Source organism: Fulvia fulva, chromosome 3, assembly GCF_020509005.1.
Source record: "Fulvia fulva chromosome 3, complete sequence".
NCBI classification, from domain to species: domain Eukaryota; kingdom Fungi; phylum Ascomycota; class Dothideomycetes; order Mycosphaerellales; family Mycosphaerellaceae; genus Fulvia; species Fulvia fulva.
In genome coordinates, this window is record NC_063014.1 from 850,660 (window position 1) to 875,645 (window position 24,986).

The 24,986-nt window shown below is 53.6% G+C and overlaps 10 protein-coding genes across 10 annotated transcripts; 4 read left to right on the forward strand and 6 right to left on the reverse strand.

Annotated features, from left to right (window-relative positions):
• Positions 1 to 1,203: 1,203 nt before the first annotated feature.
• Positions 1,204 to 3,754, reverse strand: CLAFUR5_07977 (Sulfate permease 2; the record flags this gene model as incomplete). The annotated part of the gene is made up of 2 exons (XM_047907125.1): positions 1,204 to 3,270; positions 3,323 to 3,754. The coding sequence occupies 2 exons, from the start codon at positions 3,752 to 3,754 to the stop codon at positions 1,204 to 1,206; spliced, it is 2,499 nt and encodes an 832-aa protein (XP_047759713.1).
• A 1,566-nt stretch (positions 3,755 to 5,320) lies between these two features.
• CLAFUR5_07978 (Mitotic check point protein BUB2) lies at positions 5,321 to 6,452 on the forward strand (the record flags this gene model as incomplete). Its single annotated transcript, XM_047907126.1, has 3 exons — positions 5,321 to 5,440; positions 5,496 to 6,283; positions 6,338 to 6,452. 3 exons carry the CDS (start codon positions 5,321 to 5,323, stop codon positions 6,450 to 6,452), a joined length of 1,023 nt encoding a protein of 340 aa, XP_047759731.1.
• An 884-nt stretch (positions 6,453 to 7,336) lies between these two features.
• CLAFUR5_07979 (Monooxygenase) lies at positions 7,337 to 8,368 on the reverse strand (the record flags this gene model as incomplete). Its single annotated transcript, XM_047907127.1, has 3 exons — positions 7,337 to 7,530; positions 7,588 to 8,224; positions 8,282 to 8,368. 3 exons carry the CDS (start codon positions 8,366 to 8,368, stop codon positions 7,337 to 7,339), a joined length of 918 nt encoding a protein of 305 aa, XP_047759729.1.
• Positions 8,369 to 9,403: 1,035 nt separating this feature from the next.
• CLAFUR5_07980 (uncharacterized protein) lies at positions 9,404 to 12,401 on the reverse strand (the record flags this gene model as incomplete). The annotated part of the gene is made up of 2 exons (XM_047907128.1): positions 9,404 to 12,109; positions 12,171 to 12,401. 2 exons carry the CDS (start codon positions 12,399 to 12,401, stop codon positions 9,404 to 9,406), a joined length of 2,937 nt encoding a protein of 978 aa, XP_047759022.1.
• Positions 12,402 to 12,828: 427 nt separating this feature from the next.
• On the forward strand, positions 12,829 to 13,204 carry CLAFUR5_07981 (Small nuclear ribonucleoprotein E; the record flags this gene model as incomplete). Its single annotated transcript, XM_047907129.1, has 2 exons — positions 12,829 to 13,072; positions 13,152 to 13,204. 2 exons carry the CDS (start codon positions 12,829 to 12,831, stop codon positions 13,202 to 13,204), a joined length of 297 nt encoding a protein of 98 aa, XP_047759509.1.
• A 286-nt stretch (positions 13,205 to 13,490) lies between these two features.
• Positions 13,491 to 14,342, reverse strand: CLAFUR5_07982 (5-formyltetrahydrofolate cyclo-ligase; the record flags this gene model as incomplete). The annotated part of the gene is made up of 2 exons (XM_047907130.1): positions 13,491 to 13,615; positions 13,670 to 14,342. 2 exons carry the CDS (start codon positions 14,340 to 14,342, stop codon positions 13,491 to 13,493), a joined length of 798 nt encoding a protein of 265 aa, XP_047759020.1.
• Positions 14,343 to 14,802: 460 nt separating this feature from the next.
• CLAFUR5_07983 (uncharacterized protein) lies at positions 14,803 to 15,834 on the forward strand (the record flags this gene model as incomplete). The annotated part of the gene is made up of 3 exons (XM_047907131.1): positions 14,803 to 15,078; positions 15,132 to 15,425; positions 15,481 to 15,834. 3 exons carry the CDS (start codon positions 14,803 to 14,805, stop codon positions 15,832 to 15,834), a joined length of 924 nt encoding a protein of 307 aa, XP_047759021.1.
• A 647-nt stretch (positions 15,835 to 16,481) lies between these two features.
• Positions 16,482 to 19,064, reverse strand: CLAFUR5_07984 (uncharacterized protein; the record flags this gene model as incomplete). The annotated part of the gene is made up of 1 exon (XM_047907132.1): positions 16,482 to 19,064. The coding sequence occupies one exon, from the start codon at positions 19,062 to 19,064 to the stop codon at positions 16,482 to 16,484; it is 2,583 nt and encodes an 860-aa protein (XP_047759025.1).
• Positions 19,065 to 22,259: 3,195 nt separating this feature from the next.
• CLAFUR5_07985 (uncharacterized protein) lies at positions 22,260 to 22,865 on the reverse strand (the record flags this gene model as incomplete). The annotated part of the gene is made up of 2 exons (XM_047907133.1): positions 22,260 to 22,583; positions 22,641 to 22,865. 2 exons carry the CDS (start codon positions 22,863 to 22,865, stop codon positions 22,260 to 22,262), a joined length of 549 nt encoding a protein of 182 aa, XP_047759026.1.
• Positions 22,866 to 24,271: 1,406 nt separating this feature from the next.
• Positions 24,272 to 24,930, forward strand: CLAFUR5_07986 (uncharacterized protein; the record flags this gene model as incomplete). Its single annotated transcript, XM_047907134.1, has 3 exons — positions 24,272 to 24,472; positions 24,532 to 24,802; positions 24,878 to 24,930. The coding sequence occupies 3 exons, from the start codon at positions 24,272 to 24,274 to the stop codon at positions 24,928 to 24,930; spliced, it is 525 nt and encodes a 174-aa protein (XP_047759023.1).
• Between the last annotated feature and the right edge of the window lie 56 nt (positions 24,931 to 24,986).

The window sequence follows — 24,986 nt, forward strand, 5'->3', positions numbered from 1 at the left end:
TCTTCCATTCAACACGCGTTATCTCATCAATATGGTTGCTTCCATCTATCGTGAAGAAGAGGAGCTCATCAGTGAGGCCGTGCAGTGGTACTGCGACGCGTCAAATCCAGGTCCTGTCAAGCAGGTAGCCGCCAACTGGGGTGTCGATTACCAACGCTTCAGAAGACGACTTCTCGGTCACAACTCACGCAGCACACGGCCGCGTACGCACACGGTGTTGACAGACGATCAAGAAGCTGTTCTTGCAACCTACTTGAGGAGGTGTGACAAGATAGGCGTATCCGCGCGACTCCGGATGGTCCAGATCAGCGCAAATTCGATCCTCAAGCGATACCATACTGGACCTAGTTCTTGCATGACTTCGAGGCCTTCAGAAGGCAAGCAATGAAGCCAACAACCATCATAAGCGGCTTCGAGAAGTGTGGTATCTACCCCTTCAATCCGGAGCCAATATTGGCTCGTGCAAGGCAAGACCTAGCTGCTCTTCGATCGAATAAACGAGTCTCAACACCGGAGCCGATTGTCAACGATAAGCAGCTTCCAACAACAGTCAGGACCTTCGGTCGATACACTGCTGCGCTTATAGCTGATCCATCGATAGATGAGTCTATTAAGCAGCGACTGGAGCCACTCTTCCGTGGAGCCCAGATTGCTATCGTTGAGGGCGCCGAAGCAGTAGCTGAATTGAACAACACCACGGTCCGCCAGAACGCTCGCAATGCTCGCAACACTCAGAAGAGACAACACCTTCAGCGTGGAGGTGTCATGAAGGCTATCAACGCAAGAGCTGCTATACAAGAACGTGAAGAGAACACAGTAAAGCAGCTTGAAGCCCAGCTAGCACGTGCAAGAACAGGTGAATTGAGACACCGGATAAGCAAGATTATGAGCTATATCAAGGGCCCATACAACAGACCTGCTTATCCAGTGGAGAGACGGAAGATTATGCCAATATGGCTTGCCTGTATGAACGATATAGCCAATAGATAGTTGAAAACACCTCATTGATATCGTTGAGGTGTCCAATATCACTGGGTTGTCCAACACCCGCTTCGCGGGTGCATGGGGACCGACACGGTTAGGCTCTTTTGAATTGTGGTAGTAGATCGCCCTATGGTATCATTGCATGCGTCGCTTGTAAATGCAAGACATGGCCGTTACACATCCGCTGCACCCAACTTTTCAAACAAATGCTTTCGTACATCATGACTGCCCATTCTGAGTCTCGCCCTCTGATTCCGCCTGGCCTCCCAAATTGTGGATTGCCGATTGCAGCGCACTAGTCAAGTCGATGTGGAAGAATGGCCTGTTCAAGCCATGCACGACTGCAACCTTGACATTGCTTTGACCATACGCCCTCGACTTCTGCAGCTGCTTGTCGATATCGGTGAATGAGCTGGCTTCAGAGTGGTTGATGCTGTCAACCTCTCTTTGCCCAGTCTCGATATCTGTGCGTTGTTTGTGCAGCTCTCTGTTCTCCTCTTCTTCTGCAGCAGCAGCCGCGCTCCAGTTACCACCAAGTTCGGCGACGCTGAAGATTGGCTTCCACCGAGAGTAGCTGCCGTCAATAGCGGTTGGATATCCAAAGCCTGCAGCGACGAGGGCACGTTTCGTCCAGCGATTGTTGATGCAAGCAAAATGCCATTGTACGCGTTCCGGCGCGGTGTAGCGATCGAGTTGGTTGCGGACGTCAATGAGGTTCTGCACTGATGTGAGATCAACATTGTTGACCGACGAGAAATCGAGAATGATGGCTTTGAGAGTCGGTCTATGGTCGTCCTGCACCACTTCCTTGCCTGGCTTTGGGCCGGGGTCATTCCAAGGCCGGTCGCCAGGTCGCGCGTAGCCGTGGGGATTTGTGCGTTGCGTCTCTTCGAAGATCCTGTGAACCATGTAGTCCAGATAGTGGTTTGCGTTGGGGTAGTTGAAGCCTTCTGAGAACCTGTAGATGAAGATGCCAGGATACGGATGCTGGGCACGAATGGTCGGGTTTGAGCCATCTTCGTGCTCGATTGGCAGGAAGATGTTTCTCGCAGACTTGTTGGGGTCGCTATCCTGGCCAAGTCTCACCGTGCCGGGCTTATTGTCTTCGCCCTCAATAAGATGATCACCAATCACGGAGTGCACCTTGACGCGACCAAGGAAGCGTCCTTGAGCTTTGAATACTCTGAAGAGCAGGAGTGCCATCGAGGTCGCGATTGTGACGTAAACACCGATGTCGATGGACGTGAAGACAGTGACGATAACACCGGCGAAGAAGATGATGACCTCGAGTGGTGAAACTCGCCAGAACTGGTAGACCGTGTTGGGTGGGGTGATCAGATCGCCGACAGCATGGATGATGACAGCGCTGAGCGCTGAGTTCGGGATGAAGAAGAACACTGCTGGAAGTGCATAGATTGCGAGCAGCACAACAAGCGCAGTGAGGACACCGGCGAATGGCGTGCGCACACCAGCTTTGGACTTGATCGCGGTTCGAGAGAAGGAGCCAGTAGCTGGATAGGCGCCCAAAAACGGGCCCAGCAGGTTCGACACTCCGATAGCGATTAGCTCTTGCGACGGGTCGATTGTGTAGTTGTTGACTCTGCCGAAGGACTTCGAAATGGAGATGTGCTCAATGAGAAGCACAATGACCGAGACTGGGATCTCACTCGCGAACAGACTGACAATGTGGCTGTTGACAGTTGGGACCGCGGCGTGCTTGAATCCTCTGGGAACAGGTCCAAGGAGTTTGACGGGCGATGATTTAGCAGACTTGGTGCTGTGGTCCGGTAGGTTTCGGTTGATCAGGTAGCTGATCAGGGTGTAGAGAAGGATCACGAAGGCGGTTCGTAGCGTATTGCAGAAGAACCACAATTTCTTGCGTTGAGGCTGTCGCTTGGCAAGCTGGTTGAAGGTGAAGCGGACGAGATACAGCATTGTCAGTGCCGTCAGGCCCAGTGCTGCGTCCAGCTTGGTCTCTCCCAGGTGCTTCAGCGAGTTGATGACCACCAAGTAAGTCGAAGCGCGGTTGTTCACGCTGCTCAAGCCCATCAAATTTGGTACTTGGCCAACAGCGATGTTGATGGCGGATCCGGTCATGAATGCAGAGATCGAGGTGAGTGAGATCAATTCGACGAGCCAGCCGAGGCGTACGAGGCCAATGAAACAGACGATACCTCCGACGATAATTGCAAGAGCAGATGCAACCACCTCCGGAGCCAGATTTGGATCTTCTGCTTGAACCTTGAGGACGATGTTACCGACGATGGTAGACATTACAGCGACAGGCTAGAACAATCGTTAGCTTTTTGATGGCGCATTATGATCAGACATAACTTACGCCGATGGTAATATCTTTTGATGTAGCGAAGAACCAGTAGATGAGTACACCCATGAAAGAGGAGTACAGGCCAAATTCGACAGGAAGCTCGGCAAGTTTTGCGTATGCCATGCTTTGTGGAACGACGACAGCGCCGACCGTGATGCCAGCAACGAGATCTCCATACAGCCATTGTAAGTTGTACCTCATAATCCAGTGTGTGAAGGGGAACAGGTTACGGAAGTACCGCAGTACCCCAGGTCCATCAGGCAAGACTTCGCGGATCCAGTCCGCTGCGGTAGGCTCCTCCTCGATGTAGCTGTTCGAACTGTCGACGGAGAATACTGACTCGCCACGGCTCAGTTTCGAAGCTCCAGTCTCGTTGCGATAGTCCAGCTTGATGCCAAGTGCCTTTGCAAGGCCGTGGCCGACCTTGGTGCTTGTCGACGCCATAATGCTGACAGGGCAAAGTTGGCAAAGCTTGACGCTCAGTGTTGCAGGTCTTGGATTTTATATGTGCTGAGCACCCACCGCACCCAGGACTCTAACGATAGGAGCGAGGGAGGTAAGCCGCCCGCGACGGGTTGCCGCTAAAACTGAAGCCACCCGCGATATGCAGAGCTGTGCAGGATCCAAGAGGGCCTAGGCAGGGACGTAATTGGCCTGTGGTGAGGCAGTTGGGAGCAGACAACGGCTGGGCGTCGGTCGCTAGCAGCTTGTTCTATGGCGAATAATCACGACAGCGTCGAAAAGCAAATGGAGATACCCAATATGCGCCTCGCCTCTGATCTTGATGTCCTCAAGGCGTGTGTCCTCAGGTGTGTGTCCTCAACCGATGACACCACTGCTTGGCCTCGAGGTATGCTCGCGGGATGTAAAAGGTGTCGTTCTGCGACAGGTAAAGTAGTAATGGGAGTACCCGTGCTGAACTTTGTAAATTGTGGGATGTCGGCCAGGCGCTTTCAGGATGTAGCCGGTCGAAGCAGGATGTAGCCGGTCGAAGCACCAGGGTTGTCGATGTATCAAGGAAGCATGATCACGAATGGTCGCCAACAATGCACAGAAGGCTCAGAGAAGGGTTTTGAAGGCATTGACGTAGCGGTCCCATCACGATCTCACGCAAATGATCAAGTTACGCAGCGTTGCGGGTCGTCGGTCGGATCTGGTTTGACAGATGGAGTCGAGCGTCTGACATTAGGTTTAGTCCCTAGCACATCATCCGAGCTAACATCGAGATGTGCGAGGTTTAGTCCCTAGCACATCATCCGAGCTAACATCGAGATGTGCGAGGGTCCGGAAATGTGTGCACGTGCGCCAAGGCAAATTGGGGAGGATGAGAGGCTGAGCAGCCTATGAACAAGGCCGTGAAAGGCGTGCTTGAAGCCTCTGACCGCGGGTGCATTATTCGCTTGTGCCGGGCTGCTTGTCGCGATGGTGTTGTTGAGATACAGCTGAGGTCGCGTGTCATTTCGGATTCTCAGCATCTCGGAAGCGTGTCAAAAAGTACGCCGTTTTGTCAGCCGACGCATCCTTGTCAAAAAGTACGTCGTTCACACTCGTTTTGTCGTGAGAGGATATACCCGCGCGCTACCGCATTGTGGCTGTCATCGCAGAGCCGCGGCCGGAAACAGGCGGCAAAGCACAAGGGACTTCCAAGGTTCAATGTTGTGACCCGACATCTTGTCGCGCGTCGACGTTACATGTACGACACTGCTGCTGTCATCGTCGGCCAGTCCAGAACGTGTGAAGTGCATGGATGATCGAGTCCGCTTTGGCTTCATCGTGTCCGAAAACTGTCGTGCATGAACGTTCAATGTTGGCGTCTTCTGCCACGCGTGGCGCGAGGACAGAGCACGTGTTTTCAGCAGCGCCACAGCTTGGCCTGGCAACCGAACGTTTCACATACAGTATGTGGCTGAACATGAAGTTGGAAGGCGCGTTCATGACACGACCCATTCCAATTCTCCTGCGTGTATGCGTTGAACACCACCAGTCTGCTACACGTAATCCGCGCGTCCGATGGCTCAACTCGACACTCTGCTCCAGCAGGGCCCATTCAGCGGCGACCACATTGCCGGTCTCGACGAGCTGAGGCGCATAGTGCTACTCGATGGCATCCCGTCCAACAGCGATGGCATGGCACGTAACGCATTCGTAATCCATGGTGTACACCGCTCAGCTAACGTCAAGTCAGTCCGAGCTGCGCATCTATGTCTGGCTGATTCTTCTGAATGTCGCACCGCTGCCAACAAACACCTACCTGGACCTGGTCGAGGCAGGCGCATCTCCAGCATATGCCAAAATCAGAAACGACACCTTTCGAACCATGACAACAGATCCGCTCTTTCGCCGGCGTGTCACTGAGAACAGTCTGACTCGTGTCCTCAATGCCGTGGCGTGGAAGCTGCACGAAGCCGACGAAGCACGCATCAACGGCTGGATGTCGCCTCCAACCCTCGGCGTGCCCAAGAGTCTCGATGGATCAGACACCATCTTCCGCTCACCAGCATCTGTCAGTACTCGCCACACGCGAGGCTCAGTCGCAGGCACGGAGGATTCCGACGCTGGCGATAATCCCACCAGCCACATCGGCTACGTGCAAGGAATGAATGTCATGGCTGCACCATTCTTGTACGCTGCCCGAAGTGAGGCGCAAGCATATGCTGCCTTCGTGCGCTGCATCGAGAACGAATGCCCAGGCTACGTGCGAGGCAGCATGGAAGGTGTGCACAAAGGTCTCGCCCTGGTTGACCAAATCCTGACCATTGTCGATTCGAAGCTGGCATCACATCTCACCGCGAAGGGCATGAAAGCAGAAATCTATGCTTTCCCCAGCGTTCTGACATTGTGTGCCTGCACGCCGCCGCTGCCTGAAGTCCTCCAGTTGTGGGACTTCCTCTTTGCGTACGGACCACACATCAATTTGCTCTGCATCGTATCCCAGCTGGTATTGATGCGGGATTCGCTCCTCACTAGTAACACGTGCGTATAACAAACATCGAGCAAGCTTGGTACCATTACTGACCACTTGTCTAGGCCTAAGCCAGACTTCAAGCCGTTGAGAGCACGAAAAGTGATTGAGTACACGGTGAACTTCGCACGAAAGATTCCAGATGATCTATACGAGCAGATGCTCGTTCATGCCAAATGAGACTGTGGTCTTCAGCGCAAATTCGCATGTTGAGCCGCGGCTTCAACAAGTCCAACAGTCGAATGCTCGTGCGCGTCGATGTGCAGACATTTGGATCGAGGCCAGACCGCAGACTGCATGCCAGTAAGCAACTAGCACAATCTGTGGACCAGACCCTGCCGTCGAAACCAGGCACCCGGCGTACAGCACGGATGCTTCGTTCATGCAGAGGCGCATACCAGAAAGCCAACAAGTGGGGCGTGGTCAGAGCACGCCATAACGGACCAGCAGGCCTCGGTCGTTCTCGACATCACATCGCATGGAACTCGATCCTGTCGCCAAGTATCCTCATATACGACATCATAGTTCGCCTAAGATCACCACTCGTAGTTCTCGTTGCTGCAGATCTAGACCTTGATCTCACTACAAGTCCGCTTGATCGCGGATACGAGCAGGCAATACTACGCACATCCGGTGCTCTTCCCCAATCATGCAAGAATTTTACACCTGAGGAGTATTGGTGGCAGGTACTGGTGTGCTCCCCTGGGCTGAACGACTTCAGTGCCATGGCTGCCAGTGCAAAACAACGACTCTGAGTGGTTCCCGACCACGATGCACGGCACATGCATAGAACCGTCTGAACCGCACGACGCAAACGATCATGCCGCATGATCTGCCTGCTCGGATCTCATCAGCAGCGACTATGGCAGCAGTTCACTGGTGGATTCCTCTCTGGGTCGCATCCAAGCACGACAACCTACTTCGGCAAGGAAATGTTTCGTAGCGGCATCGGAGTGGACATGAATGCGATGTAGCAATGACTACTAGGTCTCATCAGGGAGCCTGCTTCCCGATGGGGCGCAATGTACCTCGACTTCCGACTGCATCGCCTCTCGTAGCAAAACTCAAACTTTCTCATCTCCAAAGTCCACCTTCTCATGCTCACCATGCGTCCTATCCAATGCTTCCCACTCCTTCGATCCAAACGCCCTTCCCATACGACCTTTACTATAATTCAACGTCCCCTTTCCCTTCACCAGAGGACTCATCCAGACTTTCTTCCCACCGACCTCAACCTCTTTCGTCGTGGCACCGAGACCTGCAAACCAGTCAGCGATAATCTCATTTCCATACTCCTTGGTCCCAGGAGACGTACCAGTCGGATGATAATTCAAATAAATCCCCTCCCACGAATTCCTCGGACACGCAAACACCTCATGCATAATCCCAATATGCTTCAAACCCCCCTCCGCACCCGTCCACCACTCCAGCGCCTTCGTATGCAACGGCCCATGCGCGAAGTCGTGCAATTTCTGCTCGTTCTCGAAATGGAGAAACCCCATGTTCTCGCTACTCGTCTCCCGATCGTGAGCCCTCAGCCACGAACTCGATCCCAAAAACCCCAACGCCGTAGCATTAGCGTTCAATTCCGAAATCATAGCTTTGAAGAAATCCCCCGTCTCCTTGAAGCCGGGGGCGAATATTCCTAGTGGGTGGTTTGAGCGGACGGACAGGAGCATGGCGCAGATGGTCTGGCCGGCGGGCGTGTCTTGGGCACCGCCCTTCTCATTTGGGAAGACGGGAACGGTGCGATAGTTCAGCACGCCGTCCATACCCGGATTTGGGAGAAGACCGAGACACGTCAGGGCTAGGCGGGTGGTTTTGTAGATTAGGAGGCCAAAGGCTGGGGCGGTGAGGGTGAGGTTTTTGTAGGGGAGGAGGAGGATTAGGAGGGACTGGAGGACAGCGCCGAAGAGGAGCCAGGTTGTCAGGGAGAAGTTGGCGCGGAGGGTCTGGGGGTTGGTTAGTAGTTTTGGGATGGAGGGATGGGAGGGAGGGGGGTGCGTTACGTGGAGGAATGGGATAAGGGAGCCGGCTCGGAGGGCTTGAGATTTGGGTCGTGTGGTGAAGGGGTTGAAGATGGGGTCGAAGGCCATGGTGGAGAGTTGAGATGGATAGGTCGAGGTCGTGAGCTTGGCTTTCTCTTATAATCAATGTAGCAAGTGCGATAGCCGTATACTCCGTACTTCCTAAGAACCCTTATCTCGCCTGCTCTCACTCACAGCCAGAACTAGCGCCTAACACAAAGACACTGAGCACGGGGACCAAACGCTTATATACCAAACACAGCACCTCACCACCGGGCCTACAATGGGCTACATAGTATCGTTTCATCCTCAGTCAGCTCATCATCCACTTCTACCGTCCGTATACCATCATCCCACTCCACAGGTCTACCCTATGACAAGCAACCTCTTCATGAACGTTACGGCCGACAACCCCGGGCGAACACGCTCATCTCGGTCACCTAGGAACATCGAGACACGCACAAGCCCTACTGCCTCGAGCTGCAAGGCGTTCAGTCTGGGCCGCTGAGGCCTTGCCTTTCATCAGCCACGTACGAGGTGACTTGGATGCAGCCTGCTGTTATTGTGATGAAGGATGATGGAAGCGAGTTGCGGGAATGACTACGGTGGGATTAGGGTTTAGCAGCAGTAGTTGGGAGTGGCTGGAGGTCGAGCGCTATAACAAGGGCCGGGACCGAAAGATATGTAAGCTATCACCATCATTCATACAAGGCCGAGCAAGCCTTACAAAGTTGCATTACAGGTGAAGAGCGGTCTGATGGCCTGCGTCTTTGCAATCAGCATTCTCGTCACTCGAAACCCAGCTCACCTTCGAACGCCAACGATAACAAAAGCTCGCCGCCACACCAGACGACGCCACTGGTACAGCTGTGCCATCAACAGCATCGATAATATATCGCTCTTTGATCTACATAGTCAGCATAACCCGTAGGCACGCCGCAGATTGCCCTCCACTCAGGCCCTGATGCCCTGGTATCGCTCAAACGCAGACCCTGTTCCCTCTTCCTTTTGCAAACGTCTCTTCGTCTCTTCTGACCCGACAAGGCCTTTCCCGATGCCATACCGCACCTTCTCCGAACTCATCAACACCTCGCCTCAATCTCATCAGCCCGCAAACCTAAACTTGGTCGCCTCCAATCGACCCAGTCCCTCCCGTGGTGCAACATTACGCCTCCGATAGCTATTCGTGAAGTCCTGCAGCAGGCTACGGATCTTCCTGATCTCTTTCCCATCGATACGCTGCTGGATGTTACGCAGCAATCTCTCCGATTCTTGTGGTGCAATACTGCCAGCTGGCAACATCTGTACCGTTTTCGCAGTCCACTGCGCCACCTCGTTGGGCATCATCTGGAAGAGCCCGAGAAGAACTCCTGATGCGTCTGGAAAGCAGTCCTGAGGGAAAGTGTACATCATGCCAGTCATGCTGCGTTGCACGAGTGTCTCGCCCTCTGCAGCGATAAGGCTCTTAACAGTATCGCGGATCTGGGGAGGGTTCGCTCGAAGACTGTAGGTACCATCGTTGGCATCGAAAGAAGGCGAGGGCATCTCCTCGCCACCATACGAAAGGAAGTCGCGAAGGAAGTGGAGTGTAGCTATCAGCGGCTCTTCCTTCAGCAGCGTGAGCGACGTTGACGCAGCTGACAATATCGGCGACATCAGCGCGGATGCGACAAGCTTGCTTGGGTGGTATAGTAGCACGTCCGTAGTCAGCCGGAAGAAGTCCTCGATCACATCCGGAAGGTCTTCGGGTGGCAGGTCGTTGAGAGCGCGCAAAAAGGTGGTAGCTTGCTGCTCGTAGAAGGCGTATATGCTGTCGGTAGTTTCACGCGAGACGTAGTCGGAAACATCTGAAAACTCCCGCACCACGCTATCAGTCGCCCACAAGAAACAACCCTGTCTGCTAGTACCAAATCCGGAGGACAGCTTCTCGGCGAGTTGAGGTAGAAGAGGGGCAGCGTGAATGCGGTACGACAGTACCATATACCGCCAGCATCTACAGACTCTCTCGACAATCGGGACGAAATTGATGAAGGCATCGCAGATGGTGGCCAGGGTTGGGAAGATCTCTTGGCAGTACTTCACTGCCGGATGGGGTTGTGATGGCTCAACCCAAGGTGTGACCCATTGAATGATGATTGTGATGAGGTTCAGGTGGTCGGCGATGGCGAGCTTCTGCTCCTTTTCTGTTGCATTGTTCGCCATGACCATCAGTCGCTTCAGTATTGGATCGCAGCAAAGCTTCATCGAGTCGTAGAGAGTGTCCAGCGGCTGCTTCGTGAGGACGGATGCGACACCTTCTGTGGTCTCCTCTTGGCTGGACGATGGGAGACTATCGAGGTTCTTCTCGTAAAACGACTGTAGTTGTGGCATGTAGCCTGATAGCAGGTCTGCGCAGTCGTTGCAGAAGAACTTGAAGCTGAGTGCGGCTGCTCGTACGACTTCCTGAGAGGGATGCGTGAAGGCTGCAAGGATGAAGTTGAGCTGATCTTGGAGAGTTTCTGGATGTTGCGCTGTCCATTCTGTGTATCGACCCAAAGCCATCACAGCTTGGAATCGCACCTTCTCCTGATCGGGGATCTGAACGAGCAGCGGAATGAGTCGTGGCAGCATGATGTTCTCGTCGGATGGCACTTGACGGCCCATGGCTCGCATGCTGAAAAGTGGTGCTTCGAGTGCCTGCCAGTTCGGTACCTTGCCATCGCTGGCTTGAGATCCATACTGGCTGACCCACTGTTCGATCTTGACGAAGCTCTTCTGTAGGCACTCTGTAACACCGATAACTTCGCAGCAATCCTTGAGAACATCTCCCAGCTGGTGTCTGAACTCGCGGAACCTGTCTTCTGCCTCTCGATCGCCATCGAAAAGGTCAGAGTCGTTGCCATTCTCAGGCACAGGGTACTGCAGATGGTGGATCATGATGTCGACCAGGTTGGAGTAGATGTCGACGTATTGCAGTCGAGCTTCCATATATCGCTCCAAGGTGATGTATTGCTTGAGCTCGTACCAGAAGTTGAATGTCAGTGACACAGCTTCTCGGTCCTTGTCTCGCATACAACACTCGAGCACAGCCTCGACAAGCCCACGGAAGTCGCCAGGCTGTCTCGCAGCTAAGATGACCCAAGCCTCTCCTGCTTCTGCGAAGATTCGTGTGATGCCCTTGAAAGTCTCCCAATCCTCTTCCTCTGCGACCACTGCTATCCGCGGCTTTAGTGCTGCTAGTCTCGGAAACAGTGCCTTGATGGTGTTCATGTTCTCGTCGACTTCTCTCGTCTCCTTGAAGATGGCGCAAAGCGTCTCGACAGCCGCATCGAAGGAAGTGTCGGATTGACTGGCGGCCATGACGACGTCCATGAGCGGCGAGTTGACAATGTCGTTCAAGGGCACCTCGCGGATCCACGATGTAATACACTCCAGGAGTTGTGGGTTGTTCGGTGCTTCCGGTGTGGACTGAGCGTACTGGGTAAGCAAGCGCAGAACGTGTTGCCCATTTTGCTCCAGCAATTCCTCTTGCCGCTCTCTCAGCTCATCCTCTGCCAAATTAATCTTTCTCCCCTCTGTCACCTCTTCCGGAAGCACATGCAGGAACTCGAGGACGCAAGATATGCCGGACTGGTCGCTGCCCAATGTCGAGACGACCGTCTGCAGCACATTCTTCCAGTCGAGCATGAGGATGGCGAGGTTTGCTAGACAGACGCATAGCTGTGTTCGAATCGGCTTGGGGCCTTTGGCGTAGGATGCGACAACCTGGAGGAGAGTCTCCCGGAGCTGCGGCCACGACTCTCGCGGTAGCTGGTGAAAGTCGAAGACTATCTGTTGAAGCATTGTAAGTCAGAATCGCCTCCCTCGCCGCCTCTGACCCGCCTTACCTTACCTTTCCCTTCAACGTCGTCGCAGCGAACAGCTTCGCTTCGTCTGTGGAGCCTGCCGACTGCAGGATCGCAAATGTGGATGTCCAGGCCTCGGCGGATTTCTGGAATTGCTCGAGGAAAGTGTGGGCCTGGCTCTTCTGTGACCGGTCCACGTTACTAGACATGGTCGCGAGTGCAGAGAGGACCGGCGCAAAGGCCTGCTGGGAGCCGTTCATCGTGGCCGCCGTCGCCATGTTGGTGTTGCTAGTGTGTGCGCTGGTGGGGTGTTGTGCAGCTGACCATCTCCCGTTAGCAATAACCTTGGGATGAGATCGAGCAGTGAGCAAGGCAGCGGTGTTGGCGGGATATTGGTCTTTGTAGCAGTTGTGCGGTGGAAGTTGAATGTCTAAACAAAAGAGTGGAAGCCCCGCTGCCGCTTCACATGAGCCTCAGCCAGACGAGAAAGTGCGCACAGACACATCCCCAAACTTTGACAAGAAGTTCACTTTGAAGACCGCGAGTCAATGCAGCACCACAACCACGCTCAACACCCATTCACCGCGCCACCATCCGAGTCGCATACCACATATCACACTACACCGTGATCGAACTCCGCGCGACTCCACCAGGAACACTTCCATCGCCGCGCACTACCAGAAGCACGCGACAACCACCCTCACAATGTCCGGACGACCAGGCGGCCAGCGCAAAGTCCTGCTCCCACCCATCAACTTCATTTTCAAGCTCCTCCAACAGCACAACACCGTTCAGATCTGGCTCTACGAGCAGCTAGGCATCCGCATCGAGGGCAAGATCCGTGGCTTCGATGAGTTCATGAACTTGGTGATTGACGATGCGGTCGAGGTCAAGCAGCCCGGCAAGGGCCAGACGGAGGAGGATGTGAAGGGCCAGAGGAGGGAGTTGGGTGAGTACATAGAAAGAGACAGCCAGGAGAAATAGGCTCGGAAATGGAGGCGGAAGACAGTGTGCTAACGATGCGGCAGGTCAAATATTGCTCAAGGGCGACAATGTGTGCCTCATCCAGAGCTTGACATAAACGAAACGAAGTATGGGACCATGAGAAGTGAGACACGGCCAATGGAGAAGTGCACCTAAAGAGGGGCGAGCATCAAAAAGAGGGCACAGTGCGTCCGCGATGCATGGCCGTCATACTGCCACGATACGAGTGATACACCGCGCGTGCGCTCCCATGGCCGACAGCGATTCGACGACGGGTGAAGAGGAAGCAAGCAAAACACCAAACGACGAAAGTAAGTAGATCACAAATGAGCTCTAGTGAAATGAAATGCTCATTGGGTATCACAAAGCCAAACATCGAAACGTCACAAGTTGTACTCGACAGCATGCAGGCTTCCGTCGCCTGCCGCTACAGCGTCAACTCTCCAGTCGTGCTCCTGCATTACGATCTGTCCAGGGTCGAGCAGCTGTTCAGCAAGGCACAAGCCGACTAGCGAAATATTAGCTCACTGTCCCTCAGTCTCCATGACTTGGGAAGACTCACCTAAATATGGCTTCTCCCTCTTACCATCCGCACAGTAGCTACTCAAGTACGCATCATAGAATCCAGCACCATGCCCAGTCCTCGCGCCTTCACGATCAAAAGATACTCCGGGAACTACAACCATATCCAATCCTGGCGCTTCATCACCGCTTGACAGCAGTCCCAGGCCACCGATAGCATTCTCCCGCGCTTCAACACTCGACGCTGCCAGACTTGGGATCCCCCAAGAATCGTGCTCGAGCGTCTCATACTCCCTCAGCGAAGTTAGACGGAGCATGTCCATGATCTTTCGCTTCTTGCCTTCAGACCCAGATGAGACGCTGTGAAGGTAGGGAACGAAGACTTTCTTGTCGTTGTCGAAAGCATCTCTGATCAGGAGATCTGTTTGAGCTTCTGATTTTGGCATCGAAAGGTAGATCCCAACCCGCTTTGCGTTTCTGTACTGTTGCATGGAGAGAATTGTTTCCTGCGCTTGTTTTGACTGTGCTGAGATGTCGTCTTCACTGAGTGCATAGAGCCGGTCTTTGATGTCTTTCCGGAGTGCTTTCTTTGCGTCTTTCTCTGAGGTCGATGCCATGTTGCGTGCCTCTGATCCTATGCCGAAAGCCTTCGAAGAAACAAGTGGCGTGGGATTGTTGAAGCGGAGTCGTTGGATAGAGCGTCTGGCTAGCATGCCTACCTCAACGTTGATGGTTGTAGCTAGGGTGAGATGGACGTCACATGTCTAGTCTGTACGATATCGGCAGTATTCTCGTACCTTGCAGCGTTGGCACGCTTGATGCGGGTGGCTGAGAAGGAGCCATCGCCAAGATTTGTAGAACGTCAAGGGTCGCGATTGCGTCGCCAGCCAGACGTTCAAGCAGACTTCCAGGGAGACATCGAACACACTTCACACACTCGCTTCTGACTCTGCAACACTCCTCACCACAGGCGCAACCCCACGAACATCTCGCATCACCATTCACATACACCAACTCTGATCTTGACAGCAAACAATTCCATTGCACGAGCATCTCGAGCGCAACCCGCACCCCGTCCCAACAAACAACCAAGCACACGCCGCCGCCACGAACTCCCACGGCATAACAGCGAAACATCGCACATAGAGCTGCTGTGCAGCGCAACACTCCATCATGCTGCTCTACCACTCCCTGGCCGCCGCGCTCTCCTTGGTTTCATATTCAAACGCGCAAGCCGCAGCAGCAGTGCCCGCAGGTCAGGCAGCCGCTGCAGCAGCGGCAGCAGGAGCACCACCGCCGGCAGGAGGAGCGGCGTTGGGAGGAGCAGGAGCTGGAGCAGCAGCAGCATCAGTCACGCCAGCGGCAGCCCCAACGGCAGCAGCGAATCCAGGCGCAGGCTCACTCATTGGAACATGGTCGACCAAGTCGAACAAGACGCTCACGGGGCCTGTATGTGAAAGCGGGCGTTGCATATATCTAGACGGTGCTAACGGTTGTGGTAGGGCTTTTATGATCCTCTTAACGATAGACTGATTGAGCCAGAGCGAACAGGCTTCTCATACTCTTTCACTGATGATGGTCACTACGAGGAGGCATACTACCGAGCGATCGCGAACCCACAGAACCCAGCATGTCCGGCTGGCATCATGCAATGGCAGCATGGAACATATGAGGAGAACGCGAATGGCAGTATCACTTTGACGCCCATTGCAGTGGATGGACGACAATTGTTGAGCAAGCCTTGCGACTACGACAAGGGCATCTACACACGATACAACCAGACTGAGATGTTCAAGGTGAGGATAAACAAATCTATGTTGAGAAAGAATGACCTGCTGACACGCGACACAGTCCTGGGAACAACTCACAGACCCCTACCACAACATCCCACGCCTGAACCTCTTCAAATTCGACGGCTCACCCATGGCGCCAATGTACCTCGTCATGTCTCCGCCCCAAATGCTCCCAACCACCACCCTCAACCCAACCACACCCGCCTCCGCAGGCGCGAAGTCAACAAACAAGGCGAAGCGAGGTCTCGAGCACGAGGTGCCGCTGAACTGGAAGCCTCAACTCTTCGACCAAAGCCACGGCGATGTGGTGCATAGCATAAACGCAGAGCGACTCTGGTGGGTTGGTCTCACTTTCACTGGAGTCGGTGGATTGCTATACTTTGGACCAAGACGGCTGGGATTGAGATTGTGAGCATGATGAGGACAATAAAAATTAGCATAATGATTGGAGTGTATATATAGAGATGTACAGCACAAGGAGCATGGATATGGCGTACAGCAAGACATGGCGTTTCGGGATTGGAATGGAATCGGGATCGGAAGGGATGGGATGGGATGAAGTGATATCAAGGCTTGACAGTGGGTGATGGCTAGTGTCAGTGATGAAATGGCGAGATATGAATGCAATCTGTGGATATGCTTTCCCATCATTATAAGTTTGTCCGTAAACCACAAGGTGTCGAGGAGTGCAAAACTTCAGCTTGTACAGCAGCAGTCATAGTAGTGGTCGCTGGGATCAAGAATAAGGCAGTCTTTCACAGTCTAGGTCAGCCGATGCAATGCGGATTGAGAACAACAGTGATTCTGCGACAGCGAGCAAAGTTCGGGGTGTAATCGTACATTCCATACCTATGAACCTATTCCAAGCCGGTTGCTGGCTCGGTCTTGATTCCAAAGTCGGTCTCATAAGCTATAATACAAACTCATCCTGTCGTAGCCTCATGTCTCGGGTCTCGTAATCCATGTCGTCGTCAACCCATATCTCCTCTCTTGTTGCCTCATCTATCTTCATAGCAGCACATACTGCCACTTCCCAGAACTGCCCCACTCAGGATCCCTCTACTTCTTCCTCAAATGTGGCGCGACCGCCTTCTCCCTCACATGCTTCGGAGCATTTCCCTTCCCCGGCACCGGAGCCGCCTTCCTCATCTCATCATTCAACCGCTTCGCAATATCCAGATCACCGCCTCCGCCCCAGGTAGGGGTGGGCTTCTTCTCGTCCTCGTCTAGCAGATATGTACCCAGACCATTGAGACCCTCCTTAGGAATGGCAGAGGCGCGGGAAGAGGTCTTGGGACTCTCGTTGAAGGATGGGTAGCCGGCCTGTGTTGGAGCGCGGGCAGCATCGCGTTGCTTCTGGTCGAGAGCGGCTTTGCGAGCCTTGGAGTCGATCGCGGCTTGTTTCTGGGTGGCTTCCTTTTGGAGCTTGGCGACTGCTGCTGCTACGTCGGAGCCGTCTTTTGGTGGGGAGGGCTTGACGACCTGGACGGCGTTCTTGTCGATCGTGCCGGCTTTCATGGAAGTCTCGTGGGTGCCGCGGACTGGAGGAGTGGCAGGACGGGGCGGCATGAACTGCTTGAGCTTGCGCTCTTCCTTCTCGTCCAGAGCTCCAGCTTTCATCTCGGTGTCTGTAGAGTCGCGGATTGGGGGCGTGACTGGGCGCTTCGAGCCTGTCTTGCCAGAAGCCTTCGCGACACTGGGGTTCTTGCTCAGCTTGACCAGAGTGTCGAGGAGTTTGCTGTCGAACTTCTTGAACTCGAGGTACTCCCACCAGAGTCGCATGCCCGGCTCAATTTCCAAGTCAGACTTGGTAAAAGATTCGAAGATGGCATCCTTCGTCAGGAACGTCACCTTCACAAGAGCGTCCTTCCCCCAGTCCTTGAGCCGCTCGGCGTACGCGGCGAGTGCCTTCGTGACGCGTCTCTCGATGCCACCAGCGCTGTCCTCGCCAGTGGCGAAGGTGGCTGGCGTCTGGAGAGCCGAGTCAGTTGGTGTAGGTCCCTCGTATTTGGGGCGCTGCCAGAACTGGTCCATCAACTTCTCAGTTACCCATCGGGGACGACCAGGGTTGCTGAGCTGATCGGCCCAGTAATGACGAACATGCTCTGGAATCTCGGTCATGAGGTGATCGTAGTCCACTTTGTCCGAAAAGCGGGTCTGACTGTACGAGCCATAGTACTTATACTCGGCAGAATCCTTCTCCTTGATGAAGACAGGGCATTTCTCGTAGTGCCACTCGTACGGAGCCTCGCCGGGAAGGGTGATGGTGTCGTTGAAGAAGGGAGTAAGCTTGGCACCATTCTTGCCAGGTGCTTCGGGAAGGTATGGCTCGTGCTCCGAGTCCAATATCCAGTACGCCGAGCCCTCTTCGTTGTTACCGGCCTTGCTGTTGAAGTAAAAGCCAGAGGACCATTCCTCGCCTCCAAACTCCTGGCGGAGGAACTCCTTCGAGAACGTCACAGTGTTGCTTGGGATCGTAGCAGTTCGCTCTTTCATCTGTGTGACGGCGAACGGGACCCACTTTGTGCCGTGCTGCGACTGAATCGGGACCTGAGACTGAACTTGGATCTGAGAATGATCCGAGGCTTGAGGTAGGGCTGCAATTGGGGCTTCTGCCGCGACCTCAGTCCGATCTGTGGCCTGAGGCTGAGGCAGAGGCTGAGCCTTGGCCGCTGCTGCAGCTTCCTCCCTGGCTTCAGGCGCTTTGCACTTCTCGTAAAGTCGGGCCAGTGTCTCTTTGGCCCCAGACGTGGCTTTGTCGGCAGCAGGCGCCTTAACCTCAAGCGCCCTCGACTTTGAGCTGTGTGGGCGTGGCGCAGGTGCATGTGTTGGAGTGCTGTGAGAGCCAGTGTCGGAGCCAAGTCGTGGCTTGACAGCATCTGGATGTGCCTCCTTCACGTGCGCGAGCAGCTCGTTGATATCGCCATAGGCTGTCTCGCAGCATGCAAACCCAATCACCTTGGATCCTGGGGTTGGCGGAGCTTCAAGTAGCTTGTCAGCAGGCGCATCTTCCGCGCCAATAATGATGCCCTTCAGCTTATCGGCTTCTCTTCTCAGCTTGAAAGCGACGGTTGCCATGATATCGGCCCGAGTGAGATACTCTTCAGCGATTTGCTCGGTGGCAAAGTTGTCAGTCATCTCCTTCCGTGGTGACAAATCCATGCTCAGAAGCTCCTCGTCGTCGGCTTTGAGCATCCTATTCATTGCTGGAACAGCACTGGTTCCGCGATTGATTACGGTGTCATCTGTCTCGGCATCGTCCTCTTGCAGACTCTTGATCCGACCCTCCAGAATCCGCAGATCACGCTGAAGCATGCTGCGAAGCTCTGCGACTTCTTTGGCAGTGCCGCGAGCCATCTTCTCCAAGCGTACGTTATCACTCATGTGTGACACGTTCATGTCCACGAGATACTTCCGCATCTTCTGCATGTCAGGCATCGAAGCAGTCCGCGGCTCGTGATAGCGCTGCATGTCCATGCCGTTCGGCTGGAAGCTGGGGGTCGATGGGTCGTAGGATGGTGTCGGCATGTGGATGTTGGCGTTGTATCCTGTGGACCACTGAGGCTGGATGTAGCCGCTTGGGTATGCCATGTTGTGGTAGTTGTAGGCTGGATGCTCTGACGAGAACTGATGACTAGCCATGGTGGTAGAGTATGTGTTGTGAGTCGGAGGTTGATGTGAGTGGTAGAGTTGGTTGAAGTTCCTTCAGGTGTGGATGAAAAAGTCTGCCGAAGTGATGACTGCTTGTAATTGTCCTGTGACAATGAGTCCGAGCCTTGTGCCAAGAAGAGCCTGCGGTAGGAGTGACAAACCTGTGATAAAGCGTCCGCGATGAAGCAAAGCGCCGCGTGCCAAAGTAGTGACTTCTGGAATGCTCTCATTAGTGAAATTCCCATCTGTATGGAAGCCTGACCGACCTTTTAGCAGATGGGTGTGTTGGCCAGTCGCACTGGTGCGAGCTCTAGGCGAGATGCTTTGCGGTGGCGGTACGGTCTCTGCTCGCAGGTTTGATAGTGACCTTTGTCAATAATCAGCGGTGGAAGGGTACGTGTCGATAAAGGAAGAAGTGGTCTGGATGGAAGATGCTGTCTTGATGTGTGTTATCAAGAGGAGGATACAATGGGGCTGTAGAACGGAATTTGTAGGCAGCCCTGCAGGGTTCCTCGTGCGCATGTGCATAAGAGTTAAACCTTTTACGCGGCAAGTGAGGGTGACTTGAGGCCGCAGATCCCGCTTCATGACAGCCTGGTGAGAGATCTCCATGGACAGGTGGACATCCTCTGTACAGAATGTGTTCGCTTCATGACTACAGCTCCGCCCATCAGGCCCAGCGTGAGAAGTCAAGGAGGTGTTGGGATGATCGTCTGGAAACCGTGGCAGCTTTCTAACACTCAGTACTGCAACGGATGCTCTTGGCGCATGGCATGTTGATCAAGATCGTTCGGACTACTCTCATGGCGCGGGCTGAGATCCTGTTGCAGCAGCGCTTCCATGGACACGATCAAAGTTGGGACTACTTGCCACAGACTAGAATCATTTTACAGTGACGCTGCGCAGCCAACTGTCAGACCAGGCAGGACTCGAGAGGCCGAATGTGGCGGGATTTCCTCGTACATCCGGGGGTCTTTTCACGAAAGCCAAGCGGGTCTCATGGATCTGGCCATATTATTGATACATTTGATCCTGTAAACTCCCCGCACGCCTGCATGTACTTGTAGAGACTCTGCTGTATTGGTATGCCGGTCCCTAACACTGCAGACTGGCCCAGCATCCTCCTGAAGAGCGGCAATTGAGTGGGCACGTTGATCGAGGCGGCTACCATGCTTGAGCTTTCCAGTGTTAGGAGACGTTGCATGGAAAAGTCCCACGCGCGTAGGACGTTAGAGTCGTGTAATGTTGAAGACAGTGTCGTGAAAGGGAGAGTTGTGGTTGTGGTCGAGCTTGCCTCCCAGCGCCGCCACAAGCTTCGCCGCACCCCAGCAATCGCCGCACCCCAGCTCGGATTCTCGCGTTCCGACACATGGTGTTGCTGGCTTGTATCAATTGCCACACACGCTCAAAATACACGATATGTAGCTCAAATTGCTCAGAATAGCATCGCGAATACAGAATAATTATGTTTCATGTTGATATATCGCTGCGTTGTGGTGTTGTTGATGGGCTCAGATTGAGGTGCGAATTCTGAAGCCGCATCGGCTGAACTTCGGGTCCCTTTCCCAGCTTTCCCAGCTTGGGAGCTTGAACCCGGCGCCAAGCCAGAGATATGGGCTTGGGCGACGACGACACTGCACCGCAACGACACGGTGTATCAACACCAAACTTACCAGGCAGCCAGATATAGGCGTGAAGATGAAGCTCAGGTAATATGAATGTCATAGGGCAAGGGTCTTTGGGGGGTGGTCGAAAATTCCCGTCTCCAAGCCCGCTTACGACATCAGCGCGATAGCAGCGCTTTCTCACCACCTCAAAAGCAGCGGCGAAACCCCTGACACACGTTGCAACGGCGCGATTGCGCGCATTTCCAGCGACAGCCAATGAGAGCGCTGGAAATAGCTGTCAATCACATGCGAATACTCACTGCAGTGGGTTCCTACCACAGCTCTTGCCAAAGCGTGAAGGATTTGACGCGTGTACGTAGCTGTCGTCATAATACTGCTGCTGCTGCTAAGGGTGAATGAAGTGCTGCATAGGCGCAGTGGACGCGTAGCCGTACGGTTGCTGCAATAGTCGTTCTTGCTGCATGTGATACTGCTGATCTCGCTGCGCCTGTTGAGCCTGTTGTTGTTGTTGACTCACTAGCAGCTCGGTGAGCTGCTTCAACTGTCCTTCTAGTACGTCCATTCGATCAGGTGGTTTCGCTGCAGATGGCCCTCTAGGTGATATAGCACTCGGATTGCCTTCAACGTTGTCACAAGCAACATCTTCCTTGTGATACTATGGACCGCAATTGCGTGTTGACTTCCGACACGCGCACGCTCGAGTCGTACAGCCAGTCTTGTAGTTGCAGAACACACCATCCGGTGCCATAGCCTTCCGCTACGAAGCAGTGGGTTGAGGTGTTGGTAGAAAGCTCGATAGCCGTGGATCCTTAGCCTTCCGTACGCCATTCCTGTCAGTAAGCTCGAAGGCTGTATTGCCACGGTATGCGCTTGTGACACCTGCTGTTGGATTGCGAGCAGGTGGATCAATTCTTCTACGCTTGTTGGATCGTCGATTGGGCTCCATCAGAGGCTCATGTAGTGTGGTACCTGCTGCAGCGCGATCGATATGCCAGTGAATATCGAAGTCTGTCATCTGCAGAACACCTCCCCTCTCAAGTAGCTGCATATTGCGGTGCACACACGGCAAACCAGTCGTACGGCGATAGCAGCCGTCACACGTGCAAAGATGACACGCACAGGTGAATGCAGAGTGCTTGCATGGCTCGCCCTTCTCATCTCTTTCAATGCGGAGCCTACGCATGGCTTCGGCGACTGTCTTCGTGACCTCCTACAATGCGTAGTCGTGGATACCGTAGACACCTGTCTTAGACACGATAGGCCTCACTTTCGAGTAGAAGTCGCCAACCAAGTTGCTAGCACATGCTGATGCTCGTCCACGCAACCTGCGGTGGTTCTTGCAAGCCTGCTGCCACATGGGCTGGAGCTGACTGAACATGTTGTATAGGTCATTCCGAGCACTGTAATTGAGCCAGAGCTTCATCCAGTTATGAGCACCCTCACAACGCGATGTAGCCTTCTCGTTGTAGTGACAGACTTCCGAGGTATAGCAATAAGCAAACCGCCTTGCATATGGCCACCACTAGGTCTGAAGGTAGGTCACCATCGATGGATACTTCTAATGAAGCTCCTTACGCTGTTCCTCGAATGACTGCTCGTCAGTGGACCTCAATACAACTTGCCAATCACTCATAAATTGATTGCTAAGCTCTGACTCAATCCAATAAGTCCTACCCGCCACATCTTGCCTTGGTACCTGTGCGAAGTTGCCGCCGAGCTTGTGAAGCTTAGCCTGGATGTCCTTATTGATATGCCATTCATATAGGATCGTTGGAGTCTCTGGAAACACCTCATCGAGTGCGTTGAGCAACGCCTCTTCACGGTCATTGAGTATTGCCTTCGGCATAGGGAGTTTGCGCTCCTCGAAGTAGGCTCGTAACCACTATAAGTGAGGGAGATAGTGCTCCTTGGTCATGCCGTCTAGCATGTGAATAGACACCGGCATCGTGTTATTCATGGGCGTAGCTGACACCACATTCAGCACGTTGCGATTGTAGACATTCGTCTTGAAGGTCACATCCATAACCAGTAGCTCTAGTGCTTCAGCATACACCTCAAGGCAGTCCGGATGGATGACATTCAAGCTTCGCAGCCTGCCAGCGTTATCTCCTTCAGTGAAAGTGTCGTAGCCCTTAATGAAGCCCTTGTCTTCCAACAGTCGCATACAACGCTCAGCTTGAGTCGCTTGCTTGCGGCCATTGAGGTGGTGTCGCCACTTCAGGTTCTTGATGTCTCCCTTGTGGATAAGAACACCAGGGTAGTTATCGTCGATGAAGGCCTCAATCTGAGCAGGGCGTACGCCTATTCGAGACAGACCCTATATCTGACCAAGAACACCGATTGTGTTATTACGAGAGTTGGTGCGGGCTCCAGGCAAGACAATAGGCTCAGAAGGAGGGTGGTTATGCTCTAGATGTTGAGATTGAGAAGGTAGGCGTAACTCATAGGGCCCAGTGACTCTTCCATCAACGACAGGTGAATTGAGCTGTGTAGCAACAGCAGTAATCTTCCATAGACATCCACACTTATTGGACCGGTGCTTGCTTGGCTTAGCAGCCTGTTTGGCTTGTGATCGCTTGTCAAGTGAACCCTCACGATGACAGCGTATCTCGAGCCTATATCGATCGCCTAAAGGACTATCGTTACCTGTCTTCTTCCACTTCTGCTTCTTGAGGTCGAAGCCCTGTGCAAGAGCCCATCCTGACAGCCATAGCATAAGGTCCTCGAATGAGTCGAAAGTTCTGTTGTCTGGTGGTGGCATCTCTTCAGGCTCCTTCTCTTCATCCACATAGGCAAGCGTAGGAGGACATGATGCTGAGCGGTGTATTCGGACAGGTGTGAAGCCCTTAACAGCCGAGTTTAAGAGCCTTCGAGATGGGTGTCGAGACGGGTGTCGCATAGGGAATATAGAGGGTGTTGTAGGTGTCGTAACGCGCTGAATCGGACGAGCAGCATCAATATCATATAGCAGATCACCCTCATATTGAATTTGAGAGCCTGTGGGCACTATAGTGGGCTCCATGGTGTGTTGTTGTATGTGGTGAGGTGGTGAGAAAGCAAGAAACGCGTGAATCTCGACACGGGCGCATGAAGCTTTGGTGGGGCTCTCACCAAAATCCCATGCCGAAGCGTCAACACCAACCTCTCGGCAACACAACGTGTTTTTACGCGATATGAGAAAATAGAACATAGAAACAGATAGCTGCGAACACATTGGGAAAAGAATCAAGTTGATATGAGCAATATTGGTGGTGTTGATGATAAAAAGTCACTGGGGTGCGGCGATTGCTGGGGTGCGGCGAAGCTTGTGGCCCCAGCGCCGCGGTACACAAACATGGCGCGGGCCGCCAGGCCCTGCATGGTGACGCATTTTAAATTAACCCGAGCTCAGTCGCGTGTCTGAGGAGAAGCGTTCGTCAGCAGTCTTCCTTGTGCTGCATTGACAAACTATTACCATACGGAACCCGTTGCATCAGACGACTCGCCATGATCGAAAGGTCCCTACTGCCAACGCTAAGCTCAAGTACAAGCAGAAGATAACGCTCCAGCCACCTCTTGTAGCTCGCGACAATGCCTCCAGCGAAATCCTCGGACGCGAAGACGAGCGCCTCGACTGTACGAGAGCGACAAATAGCTGCTGCAGCCCATGCCCGGAGCATGAAGAATGGTGCGCAGTCGCATCAGAACGGTGTTGGAAGTAGTAGCCTCAGAGAGTTTGCGTTACTCTCGACAGACAATAGTGCTGTGGCAGGAGCTGGTCAAGGTCCTGCAGTGAGTAGCACGACCCTACGCTGGGTCTGGAGGCAGACTGCTGACTATTGTATGTGTAGCTTAATTGGCCGAAGGAGTCCTTGGAACTCCTCAACACGTACCGAGTCTCGCACAACCTTTCAACGCCAGCCGCCTTTACGACGCCTTATCGACAAGCCCTCTTAACGAATCCTGGCATTGGACGACAATCGCCCACTATGGCTCGCAAGAAAGACAAGAGACGGGTTGCAAAGGATCAGTTGGCGTTGGCTGTACGGAAGAACTTTAATGGAGCTGCTGTGAATGAGATCGATGTTGTGGTGGACATGGTGTACAAAGTGCGGAATCAGGGTGAGTGCCGTCGACTTGTGGTCATGCTGCAGAGGTGAGCCTGTACGAGCGCAGTCATACTGACAACGATTCCAGACAAGGTTTTTCGAATGCGATCGACGCCTGCTGGAGTAACGAAGAAGCAATAACGAATGTTGCAATGCATTGGATGGTGTAAGGCGTTTGGCGATGGTAACTTTTGGTG